The 11,873-nt window shown below is 43.0% G+C and overlaps 2 protein-coding genes across 10 annotated transcripts in view; one reads left to right on the forward strand and one right to left on the reverse strand.

The window, feature by feature from the left end:
- Positions 1-7,352, reverse strand: part of FAM126B (family with sequence similarity 126 member B) — a 54,847-nt gene extending 47,495 nt beyond the window's left edge. For 2 of the 5 annotated variants that reach the window (XM_015289470.4, XM_015289464.4), the window contains exons 1-2: positions 7,300-7,352; positions 6,807-6,850 (exon numbers count right to left, since the gene is read on the reverse strand). The gene's annotated coding sequence lies outside the window, so the exon portion shown is untranslated. Of the gene's footprint in view, positions 1-6,806; positions 6,851-7,189 lie in introns of all 5 variants that reach the window. The other 3 variants (XM_040703905.2, XM_004942607.5, XM_015289466.4) reach the window with 2 other exon arrangements.
- Positions 7,353-7,450: 98 nt separating this feature from the next.
- NDUFB3 (NADH:ubiquinone oxidoreductase subunit B3) lies at positions 7,451-11,147 on the forward strand. 5 transcript variants are annotated; one of them, XM_015289421.4, is made up of 3 exons: positions 7,451-7,581; positions 10,365-10,512; positions 10,894-11,147. In XM_015289421.4, exons 2-3 carry the CDS (start codon positions 10,367-10,369, stop codon positions 11,048-11,050), a joined length of 303 nt encoding a protein of 100 aa, XP_015144907.2. In that variant the 5' UTR covers positions 7,451-7,581; positions 10,365-10,366; the 3' UTR covers positions 11,051-11,147. The 5 variants fall into 5 exon arrangements, with proteins under 5 accessions (XP_015144907.2, XP_040559357.1, XP_025007951.2 ...); XM_040703423.2 differs by having other exon boundaries at positions 7,451-7,547; XM_025152183.3 differs by having other exon boundaries at positions 7,451-7,502.
- Positions 11,148-11,873: the final 726 nt, after the last annotated feature.

Here is an 11,873-nt window from a genome sequence, read left to right on the forward strand (position 1 = left end):
GCTATTAACGTGGACTCAGTTATGAGAACGGCCCACGTGAAGCCTGACAAAAACGGCACCGCATTCCGTTATCTACCCAAGAAATTACCGGAAACGTAGTTTAGTAACTTCCAGAAACATAAGGATGTTACTATTTGCAACTATTGCACAGATGTACCATCGACAAGAGCAGCTTACCACATACCATGCTTTGTCAGTTACACAATTACTAAACCGAACAGGCGCATAATTAACAATGTAGAAGAAGCTTCTGAAGCGCAGCAGTTTTGACTCAGGCCTGCTCTATGCCAAGAACAAGGAGCAAGCGGCTCAGAAAAAAAAGCATTCAGAATGCTCACACGTAAGGAACCACTCATTTTTCCCCTGCAGATCTAAACTCTCGCTCTCCTCTGTGCCCATATTTAGCTCTCGGCTCTGCGCTGTTCCGGCTCAGCTGAATATCTTAAGGGAAAAAAAAGAAGAAAAAAAAAAAGCAATGGAAAGTTCTCCACTGTCACATACAGAGAAATAGGAGCTCTTGCTAGGATAAATCCTTCGTCAGGTACCCGACATTTCCATGCAAAAGGACACGCTGTTATTAACAGACGCCTCAAAAACTTATTGTGTAATTTCACTCACGTAAATGGATTGGTACCAACCACACGTCCATGTCACTGCTGTTATTAGCGTATGAAGAGTTAGAAATGATACTAACACCTCCTCCTTACTTTTGTACTATTCCTGTTGGACAAAGAAAGATTCGTACTGTCAAGACTGAGCTCTATCTATAAACACAGGCAATGGATTTGTCAGCTGAAATTCAGCTTTACAGATCTGTAGTGAAGTAAAATACAGTTACAACAGAAGCCTGGAGAGCTAAGAATGTGACCTTAACCACATGGAAATAAATGTCAATCTAGCATTGACTTCAACAGAGGCAAAAGCATGATGAATTTTCCTCTGCAAGATCTGGATAGCAGCTATCCAAACTCACCCAGCAGTCCGACATTGGTCATTAAGTTACGTGCAAGGTATGAAAGGCCAACACAACTATGGTGCAGCGCATGCTAACCCAGTGCAATACTGCTAACAACCATCTTTCCAAGGGAGAAACCCCACGGACAAGAGCACATCAGACACAAAGCCTTCTTCACTATATTCAGTCACTCAATAATTAAAGGGAAAAAAAAAATCTACACACACACAAACACACACTTAGAAACTGCATTTAAGGCTTACAACCTCAGCCTTGCACAAACTGTCTTCAAATGAGTCACCTGCCATAAGCCTTCCTATAACAAAGGTAAATCAGGACAGGAGACACACGTGTTAAAAAGAACAAAAGAAACCCCAAAGTATTGCCAATCATCCTTGCAGCAACTGATACAGCTGCACATAGCACAGCCCAGCACCCAGCTGCCCACAGAACGAGCAGCAGCCCTACCCAGATGCTGCTTTTATAATCACGAAGAACAAATGAACGGAACTTTCTTCACATGCAGGAATAACTGATTTTAAATTACTGTTTTTCACAACCACCCACTTCCCAAGATTAGTCCAATTCGAGACCTGAAATCCTCCCCACTGATCTGAATTGCATACGTAGAGCCCCTGACCAATGTTTTCATGCACTCTTGTCTCGCCTGTCCAAAAAACAAGCAGGAAGGCAAAGGCAGAACTGTCTCAAACATACCTGTCCATGCAGTGGCTTTTTAATCAAAAGAAACCTGGTGGGTTCATCTTATGGAACAACTCAACTTAAACCACCCCTGAAACAAAATCTGCTATGCTTATGCTCAGCTGTCCACAAAGGAGTGCTCAGGATATTGAGGAGGGTCGCTTGAAGAGCTACTAAGAGGATCTTCAGATTTTTTTGTACATCAAGCTTCCGACTTGGCGGTCCAACTCCTGTCAAGAACACAGGCAGGCATGCAGGGGGCTGCTCTCCAGCCTTTCCTGAAGCTCAGGGTATGCTCAAAACCGAAGGAGACAGGAGGAGATGGAAAGAGAAAATAAGGAAATAAATTATATCATGATATGTATATGTAATATATGATATAATATATGATATAATATATCATGGTATTATATTATGAGGGTGGGGGGAGAACAGATTTTGCACATATTTCACCTCGTTCTCTTTCAACACATCATCACCTCAACCGAATGGCCATGAAAAATGTGAACAGTCATTTCAACCTTGCAGTCCTTCCAGACAAATGTAGAATAATTCCAGTGAGCCTAGACCCTAGCCTCAACAGTTACCAAGGCAGAGCAGAATAAGGGAAGGCGACCCTAACTACAACATTTGAAAGTTCATAACCTGCTAAAAAAGAGAATGGAAATAGAGAAAACAATCCCAAGAGTTCCAGCATTGCCCTGTATGAATCAGCAAACGGCCGTCACGCAGCCTGCACAGATGTCCATGTCACATCTCACTCAGATAGTTCTGTGGAATAGTAACGTATAACTGTTTAAAGAACTCACAAAGCATACACAACGAATACTGACAGAGAAGACCTAACTATTTCAACTGACTGAAGAATCACAGTAAAACGAAAGCATAGCAAGAGTAGTCAAATGAGTGAGATTACACAGAACATAGACTTGATGCTTCTGGACTGCAAATAGCAGTTAGCCAACTTGATTGTATACAGACAGCATTATTGGATAAGCACCCCGTCCTGCAGTAAGACCCTCCAAAATAAGCAGGAAGAGTACACTCCTGGAAGAGAATTTTATCAGGGTTGAACTGTTGAAAGTTCAACCATCAGGACCTCTGCTGAACAGTATTATGCAACAGGGGGATTTGGCAAGTGCCAGTATTCAACTCCGGGAGACAGACAGACAGACAGACAAGGGAGTTCAGCCTTTACAACAGACGTTCATGTGACAGTTTAGTTCACTACCCCAGTGAGATCTCCTTCCAAACATCTGTGCTTCTGTCTTTGCCACTCAAAAGGAAGATCATAAATTTAAAGTATAACACTCATATTACTCTACAGAATGATACCAAGGGAGCAAACTGACCACAGGCACTGGGAAACAGGGGCAAGCCAGATGGCTTTCAAATACAGTCCATAATATGAGAAACACTGGATTTGAAAGAAAAAGACCATCTCATGGCAGCAAAGTAACACTGCTGTAGAACTCAGCTTAGTACTCCAGAATGGTACAGGAGATCTCAATTACATTACACTGGCATAAAACAAAAAGATGCAAATTAGTTTGAAAGCAGCTCCATGGTTTGTTAGACATATGTTCGATCAACACATAACTTATTCACAAGATGCAATTAACAAACATAAGTGTCATTCAAAAAACATTTGTAACGTAACTTTCCCAACTTCTCTGGCTCAAAGGAAAACAAAACACATAAAAGCCTATGCCCAAACTCTTTACGTTTGACAAAAGTACTATGCTAACAGAATGACTAAGGGCCACGCTGCAATTCTTCTTACAACATGAAACTTGTATTAATTATTGATAACCTGCAGCATGTGTTGGAACAGTTTGCAAACTGTGAGTTACCTTACCCAGCACCCGATCCTCATCCAGGTTTATAGCTCCTCTTCTGTCACACTGCTGGCAATACAGACTGCTGTTTTACTACGTAACAGTATTTTATTTCATCAGAAGTGCCCCTCTACCCTGGATTTCAAATTTTAAAAGGAAAGGTCAGAATTCCATTGGAGGTGGAAAGTCACTCCCAGAAGTATGTCTGTGTCCTCTGACTGAAGTTGTTGGGTTTTCTTTAAAAATAATAATTAAAAAAGAAGACATCAAACTATCTGCCTTGTTATTAGGAAAGGAACAGTGAAAAATTCAACTATTTTAATGGTTTATTTTCAGTTCATGATGCAAGCACAAATTCAGAACACTGTCCTGCCCTCCAAAGAAACTGCACCTATCTGGACACATATTGAAATAGAAGAAATTCCACTTAAACATAAGAAGCAGCTCCTACAGGGTGAGAGCATTTAAACACTAGGATGTGTCACCCAAAGACGTTGTGCACCCTCTTCCTTGGCAGATATTCAAAATGTAAGGAACCTGCCCTAGCTGACCCTGTACTGAACAGAGTTGAAGTACGTGATCTCAAGAGGTCCCTTCCAACCTTAACCATCCAGGGACTCCTTTATTTCTGAATCTATATTTCTGCCAGATAAGGTGATAGAAGAGAGCGTCAGGAAAAGATAGCAGATTATTCAGTTAATACATGACACCTACAAATCTTTCCTGAAGTCATTTGTCCCTGTTTTACCCTTCCTTTGCACCCTACGTGAAATGCCTAAACAAGCCTACACGACTCAGAAGTGAATGCTTCCTTGAACACAAATCTGCATGAAATTTTATCTACCAGAAGGAAACAATTGCAAAGGAAGCACAGTGAAAAACAGCATTAAATAAGAACTACTTCTTGTAGCTGTACCATCCGTAAATGAAAACACCTGACTGAAGCAGCAAGTCAGACTATGACTGCGTGTGCTCAGATCACTTTCTTTGCAAGAGTCACAAGACTTCTACCTAAAAGATAATTACTATGGCAGATGGCCTTCGCTAGGAGTCAGCTGGGGGAGCCTTCAGCTTCCTTGCCAGATACTAGTTCATATCTTAACATAAAGGAGCAAAATCTAAAATTATTTTCAAGCCCATACCAGTGTTTGCCTGAACACATTAGCCTGATTCTGAACTCATATCAGTCTGCTTGGGAAAGAGCCATACAGTTCTGTTTCTTCTCCTGCAGAAAAGAGGGAGTATCATATGAAGTTCTCAGATAACAGGTTCAGAACAGAACAGAGCAATGACTTATTCACAAGACGAGAAGTCTAATGGTGGTAGCTTCCAAAACAATACATGGACTCGAGTTTTTAAAAATTAGGTAAAAATTCCATGGATGCATGGAATAAAAAAGCCATACAAAACATCATCCCCAGTAACAATGATGCATCTGGCAATCTAGAATACATACTGGCAAAAATTTCTGCAAACACAGGTTTCTGAAAGCTATCAGGAATGCCCTGCCACCTTCCTCTAACCTGGTAACCATAAGTAGGAATCCCAACTAACCATGAGCAGCACGGCTGAGCACGTGTTAATGTAACCGTATCCCAGAACGCTTCGTTTTCAGAAATTATCACCACCACAAATAGTACCAAAAAAAAAGGCAACTGAATAAACCACAAAGAGCACTGATTATTTTTACACAGAATCCCAATGACCTTCTCCTCTCAAAGGACATCCAGTATGTTCTACACAAGATGAAAACCGCTCATATTTTAACTCCTTGTGCATATTATTGTTACAGTCGGGGGGGGAGGGAAGAGTAACTCAGCAAGGTGACGTTTCCTTCTCAAAAAGAGCAGGCTACAACAAGACCATAAGGCCTCTTAAAGTTACCCAGACTCACTTATCTGGTGAAGATACAGCTTCGGAAAAGCTTCCTATATCACTAGAACAACACATCCCCCATATTTGCAGTCTTTTATTTCGGAAAGAGAAAAGTCCATGCTGAAACACAAGGCAATTTAGAAAGCAAGATGTTAAGCAACCTCATTGCAGAGCAAACCTATAAACTGCAAAAAGCTTGTCCCATTAAGAGGCTTTATGTACTTAGTTTTGAATAGCTGTTCCCCCTACCCCCTATCCTTGTACAATCCTGACATCTGCAGTGTGTTTGAAGGTGAACCTTGCAGAGCGTACTCCTCTGTTTTAACTCCATTCAACCACAATGGGTCCCACAGAGTCAATCTTCTGGGATCGGTACCGAATACTGAAGTTGATAGACTCGTAATATCAGTATGGCTTCATGGATAGATCACCAGGCTATACTGCAAAGCACCATGGGAAAAACACACACACACACACACAAAAAAACAAGCAAAGAAAATAAAACATAAATCTAGGAGATTATTATTTTTCCTTCAAAAAAGGAAACCCTCCTGTCTGGTATCTAACATGTCCACAGGACACTGAAAAAAAATATTCTGAGAAAAATATCAGCATTCCACAGCAAACACTACATGCTGAACACATACACTGTAGCCCTCCACCACAATAAGAAACAATTAATACTTCACACGTATCAGACAGAACTCCATTATCCATGAAACAGATTGAAATCCCTGCTATTCAACAAATAAAGAACCCATTCCCAATCTCACCTCTCTACGTTACTGAAAAACTAACGCATCTTTTCCCTTCCTGACGCTGGATCTCATGGACTGTCTCACAGGGAAAAACATTCAGTGCTGAAACCAGACAGAGGCAGTCTGGATTAAACAGATGGCACTCTATTTAGAACAATTTCACTGTTAATAACACGATAATGGCACTTTTGCTGGAACACTTCTCATGATTTCCTAATATCACCATAAAAGCTTGAAAACCAGAAGCAGCTTCGCATCAGGTATACAAAAACCAAACCTGCAGTCTGTCCTAATGTTCTGCCAGTACCACACTATAAACCAGTGTTTGTTCTCATTCCTCTCTCTCTGCATCAGAAACGGATAACCTCGAGTTTGCATTCAGTCACAAAGAAACAGCATTACCATAGCATTAAGAAACGATTTGAGACCAAGTTGCTGAGTAGCTGTCTTCCCAAGTTTCTTACCAGAGAAATGGTACTACTTACTCAACCTCCAAGAATATAGACCAAAAAAAAACCCAAAAACCCACACCCAAGCAGCACCACAATCAATACTTCATAATTATACACATCAATGGCATGCAAAACTCCAAGCTCCCCAGGGGCGAGCACTCAGTAGAAGGAAGGAGCAACCTCACTGGAGAAGCAGGTCTTGAGAAAACCTTTAACTCTCAGTTACCTTTCAGCTCAGCTGCAGGATTTCAAGCCGTCTCTCCACCTCTCCTACGGAAACAAACAACGATGCCCTCTCAGGACATACCCGCCGACAGCCCCCTCCCGGCTCAGCCTAGCGGGCAGCTCCAGCTCTCCCTCCCCTGACGAAGGCAGCCCCTGGGGCAGGCAGCGGCCGGGCCGGGGGCGGCCGGGCCCAAGGCTTACATAAGCGCGGGGTGCGGGGACGCTGTCGCCCGTCGGGTGTCCGGGAGCCGCCGCCTGAGGGGAGGAGGCCGAGAGGAGGCCCCGCGCCTCAGCGAACAGCAGCAGCAGCGGCGGTTCGCGCCCCCGCACTCAGAGACCCTGCGGGCTTCGGTCCCTGCAAGAGCCGACGTGCAATAGCCATACCGGGAGAGGAAAGAAGGAAGCAGGAGAAAGAGAGACCTCGCTGCAGCTCCTGTCCAAGCCCCGCCGTCCCACAGTTCTGCCGCGCACCCTTCCCGCCACCACCCCCTCACCCTTTCCTCCAGCACCGCTGCCGCCACCTCCAGCCGCTGCCAGCCCGCAGCCCAACAACGCGCCCTCCCATTGGGCCGCTCCCGCCCTAACAAGCCCCGCGCTGATTGGCCGGGTCCTTCCTCGTCCTTCGATCATCCCCCCTCCCCCTCTCTCGCACCTCTGTTCGGGCTGGCGATGTGGCCTGTGCGCGTGAGCTGCCTCGGTGAATCTCCGCGGCGGCAGAACTGCGGGAAGCGGGGGACTGAGGGCAGTCTCAGAGCTTCCACCTGCACAGGGCGGCGGTGAATTGGGGGGGGGGGGCTGGAAACAAAGCGGAACGAAAGCTACGCGGAACGCTTGTATCCAGCCGCGCTTCCTTTAGCGGCTCCGTCCGCTGACTTCCGCTTCCGGGCAGCCGCTGTGTCCTGGCGGAGGGTCGCGGAGCGGGCAGGTACTGAGAGTATAGAGTGGGGAGCGTGGGGAGGAGGCGGGCCTGGCCGGCAGTACTGCTCCGTCGGGGAGAGCGGGCCTGCCCCAGCGTGTGCCATGCCGCGCCGCCCGGGCCCTTCGCGTTCCGTTAGGCCCCCAGTTGCACCAACCATGGGCCGCGGCCCCTCCTGGGATAGAGGGCACCCGGCTGGTGCCGCAGTGCGGCCCGCAGGCAGTGCGTGGGACAGTGGGGGGCTGTTCGGAACCCCTACTGGTAGGGAGGTAAATACTGGTAGGAGAGCAAGGTCGTGGATTTGCATGACAAGGTTATACACAGATGGTTGGGGGGGGGGTGTTTTTTTCTTTTTGTTTGTTTGTTTTGTGGTTTTTTTTTATTGTTTGTTTGTTTGTTTTTAGGAGCAGGAGGTGTTTTTCAGGTAATAACAGGCAGCGTTAGTGCTGTTGTTCAGATATGCTGTTCCATCCCATTGGGCCCCCGCAGCCAAGGCTCTTACAGAGCTGCAGGCTTTGAAGCTGTCATCTTGGCACGCTTGCATTCCAGGCAGTTCTCCTAAAAACCAGGGCATTAAGGCTGCTCTTTGCTACTACGTGCTAAAATGGGAAACTCATGTTGAAAGAAGTCTCACTACATTGTGAAAATAAAGACTTTACAGCCGTCACTGAATAGAATTGTAATTACGTTAGAATCTGGAAAATAAACAGTGGCTGTAGTGTTGTACAAAGCTGGTTTTTCCAGAGGCAGAATGTAAGCTTTCCTAAGATAATATCAACTACCAAGCATGGAGAAGGGTCTGGAGAAGAAGAGGCTCAGAGGAGACCTTATTGCTCCCTACAACTGCCTGAAGGGAGGTTGTGCTGAGGTGGGGGTTGGCCTCTTCTCCCATGTAACTAGTGGTAGGACTAGCGGGAATGGCCTTCAGTTGTGCCAGGGGAGATTCAGGTTGGGGATCAGGAAACACTTCTCTGAGAGAGCAGTCAGGCACTGGAATGGGCTGCCCAGGGAGGTGGAGGAGTCACCATCCCTGGGGGTGTTGAAGAAACATTCAGATGTTGTACTGAGGGACGTGGTTTAGTGGGCAGTACTGGAGATAAGTGGATGGTTGGACTGGGTGGTCTTAGAGGTCTTTTCCAACCTTGGTGATTCTAAAACCCTAAAACCTCTTAATGTTTAACACAGTTAATTCCAAATGGAGTTGAACCTGCATCCAGTAGTATAATTTTAAGGACTTTACGCTTACTGCATCCTGCAATTGTAGAACTTATGTTTTAAAACATTCTCGGTGACTGCAAGAAATAAAAGCTCTTTAGGCCAATATGAAGATAAAAAAAACCTCTTGCCTACTGTTCAAAGAAAAAGATCCATTCTCTTACAGCATAAATGAAGTTAATGCTTTAAGAAATGTGTCTTTTAACAGCTTCCAGTGTATTTGCCCTGTACAAGGAAACAAGATTGCTTTATCAGAGGGTAGTTTAGCTGGTTATCTTTCTGCTGGATGTGTGTATTACAGTTTTATGACTCAATGATACAATAATGCCAATCTGTGAAGTGTTCAATGTGCTATTATGGATGCTTTAAAGCTAGTAATTTTGCCCATTTTTAATATTGTTATATGTGCATAAATGTTTTTTAATAAGCTACCATTTCGTAAGAATGTTAACATCTAATATAACGCCCTATTCTTTTATATTTACATTTAGACCTTCCTCTGTTTGATTGTTTGTTTTAAATTTGATAGTAAACTGTGGAGAGTAAATGTAGATTCAGTTAAATTCCAGTTACTTGAAGGTGTTGGTTTAAGCATAATAGTATTCTATCAAGGCGTACATAGGTCACCAACTTGAGCTTACTTCTTTTACATTCTATACAGAGACTTGTCGTTGTGAGGTTGTCTCTACTTCTCAAGCCACGTCACTGGTTTTAAATTCTAAATATGCAATTAGGGATATTTTACTGACTCAGTATGAGCAGAAACCTGTAACATGGACTCTTAGTTGGTATATTGAAAGAAAAAAAGTCCGGTGTGGAATATTGAAACTATGAGTCAGAGATATCTATGTGTAACACTATCATATCAAACTCGGGTGAATTACTATATTCCTTTCCTGGGTTGTGGGATTTTCTGTTGTTCAATAACACACAGATTCTTCTGTTGCTGGGCAATGTTTGGGTTACGTTAATGCTGTGTATTTCCAGATCTGTGTTAATTTTTTATATATATACTTAATAAAAGTCTTCTTTTATTAGCAAAGATTCTATTTTTTTTCTTTGCATAGATAATGTTATTATTTCTTTGGAAATAGTTTTATGTGGAGAGTCTCGCCTTTAGACATACAGCACGTTGAAGTAACCATGTATGATTTCAGACCAAATAGCCAGCTGTTATTATATATGGGAAAACAATAAAATCCAGCACAGTTTGCTTCTTTATCACCAGCACCTGAAATGCAGTATAAAGTCTCCTAGCACTTTTTTCAGAGGCATACTGTTCACAAAGCAGAAGAATGTGTGCAACGTTACTGTTTTGGAGTACTTTTCGTAACCACTCTGCTCTTCCTATACAGGATATTGGTCCTTCTGAGCGCGTGGAAAATAAGCTGACACTCTCTGAGAACTGAAATTCATCTTTGCTTGTAGGTATGGGGCATGGAAGTGAACATGGCCATGGCCACGGCCACGGCCGAACAGAACTGCCCGACTACAGGCAGTGGAAGATAGAGGGTACTCCACTCGAGGAGGTCCAAAGAAGGTTGGCTAAACGGGGTCTCAGGGATCCATGGGCTCGGTAAGTGCAGGAGCTTCAAAGATAGCATTGATATGTTGTCTTAACATAGTTTTTTTTTTCCCGCATTATGAATTATGAAAACTTTGCTCAAGTGCTCTTCAGTCTTGGTTTCAGCCTAAAATCAGAAGATGTAACAATTGTGTAACTAGTTTGGGGAAGTGAGTCTGATACTACATTAATGTTACTTGCATCTCCTGTAAACTGTACCTGTATAAAGAGTTAAGAGCTGCTACTGTTACTTGAATGCTTACCTGACAGAAATGTTACCATCTCACTGCACATCCAGAAATAACCTCAGATTTTTCCATAGAACTTTTGCCATGTTTATCACACTGGTTCCACTGATCCTGTTTTATTCTTTTGGTTTTATTTTCCTTTTAGTAATGAAGCTTGGAGGTATATGGGTGGCTATGCAAAACCTGCCACCTTAACAGAAGTCTTTACTAGGGGACTCAAGTGGGGATTTGCAGCTTTCGTTGTTGCTCTTGGCATTGAGTATGCCCTGTTTCCCCCGAAGAAGAATGGAGGACATCACTGAAGATCAAATACGACAATACTTCTCACTACTAAAATGTACAAAAACCTGCTGCCCACTGTACTTATAATATGCATATTAAAGTCTATCACAGGTAAAAGCGTGTTGCTTTGACTTTATTACACTTCTGTGAAAGGATCAAGAAGTGTACCCAGAGCGATTTCCTTGACTTCAGTCTAGGTAAGGAAAACAAGGAATATATATACACACACACACTCATATATATATACATACATACACACATACTCATATATGTGTGTGTGGCGTGCGTGTATACATATATATATAATATATATGCTTGTGGAGTCAGCCCAGCTCTTCTAAGTCCTGCTGACTGAAATTGAGAGAGTGTGATGCTTTTGAGAGAAAAAAATCTATTTTACTCCTTACACATTTAATAGCCATTTTTAGAAGTATAACATACCCACTTTTGTCTCTCAGTAAGAAGAAATGGTACCTTAAGGCTTTAGAAAGTACCCGAAACTGGCTAGAAGTATGTGAAAATACCAAACCTTATGCTTAATCATATTGAAGCCACTAACTCGCAGATACTGCGCACCAAAATAATCTGTTCTTTGTAATATCCAGAAATTAAAACTCATGTTTCTACCACACTTACTAAGCAAAGTAGTGTACATTTCACTCAGCAATAGCTGTACCTTATCTTAGTATGACCTCCAATATACTTGAGTGTAAATCAAAGAAACTGAAAATAGAGATCAGTTGTTTTTTCTGGTATACATTTCCAGTTATAATTTTGCATTAATACAGCTTTCTTATACTATTTTTAATTTTTTTCATGTTATTTGCATTATTCCTCCTAGAG

This window comes from Gallus gallus, chromosome 7, assembly GCF_016699485.2.
Source record: "Gallus gallus isolate bGalGal1 chromosome 7, bGalGal1.mat.broiler.GRCg7b, whole genome shotgun sequence".
Classification (NCBI taxonomy): Eukaryota; Metazoa; Chordata; class Aves; order Galliformes; family Phasianidae; genus Gallus; species Gallus gallus.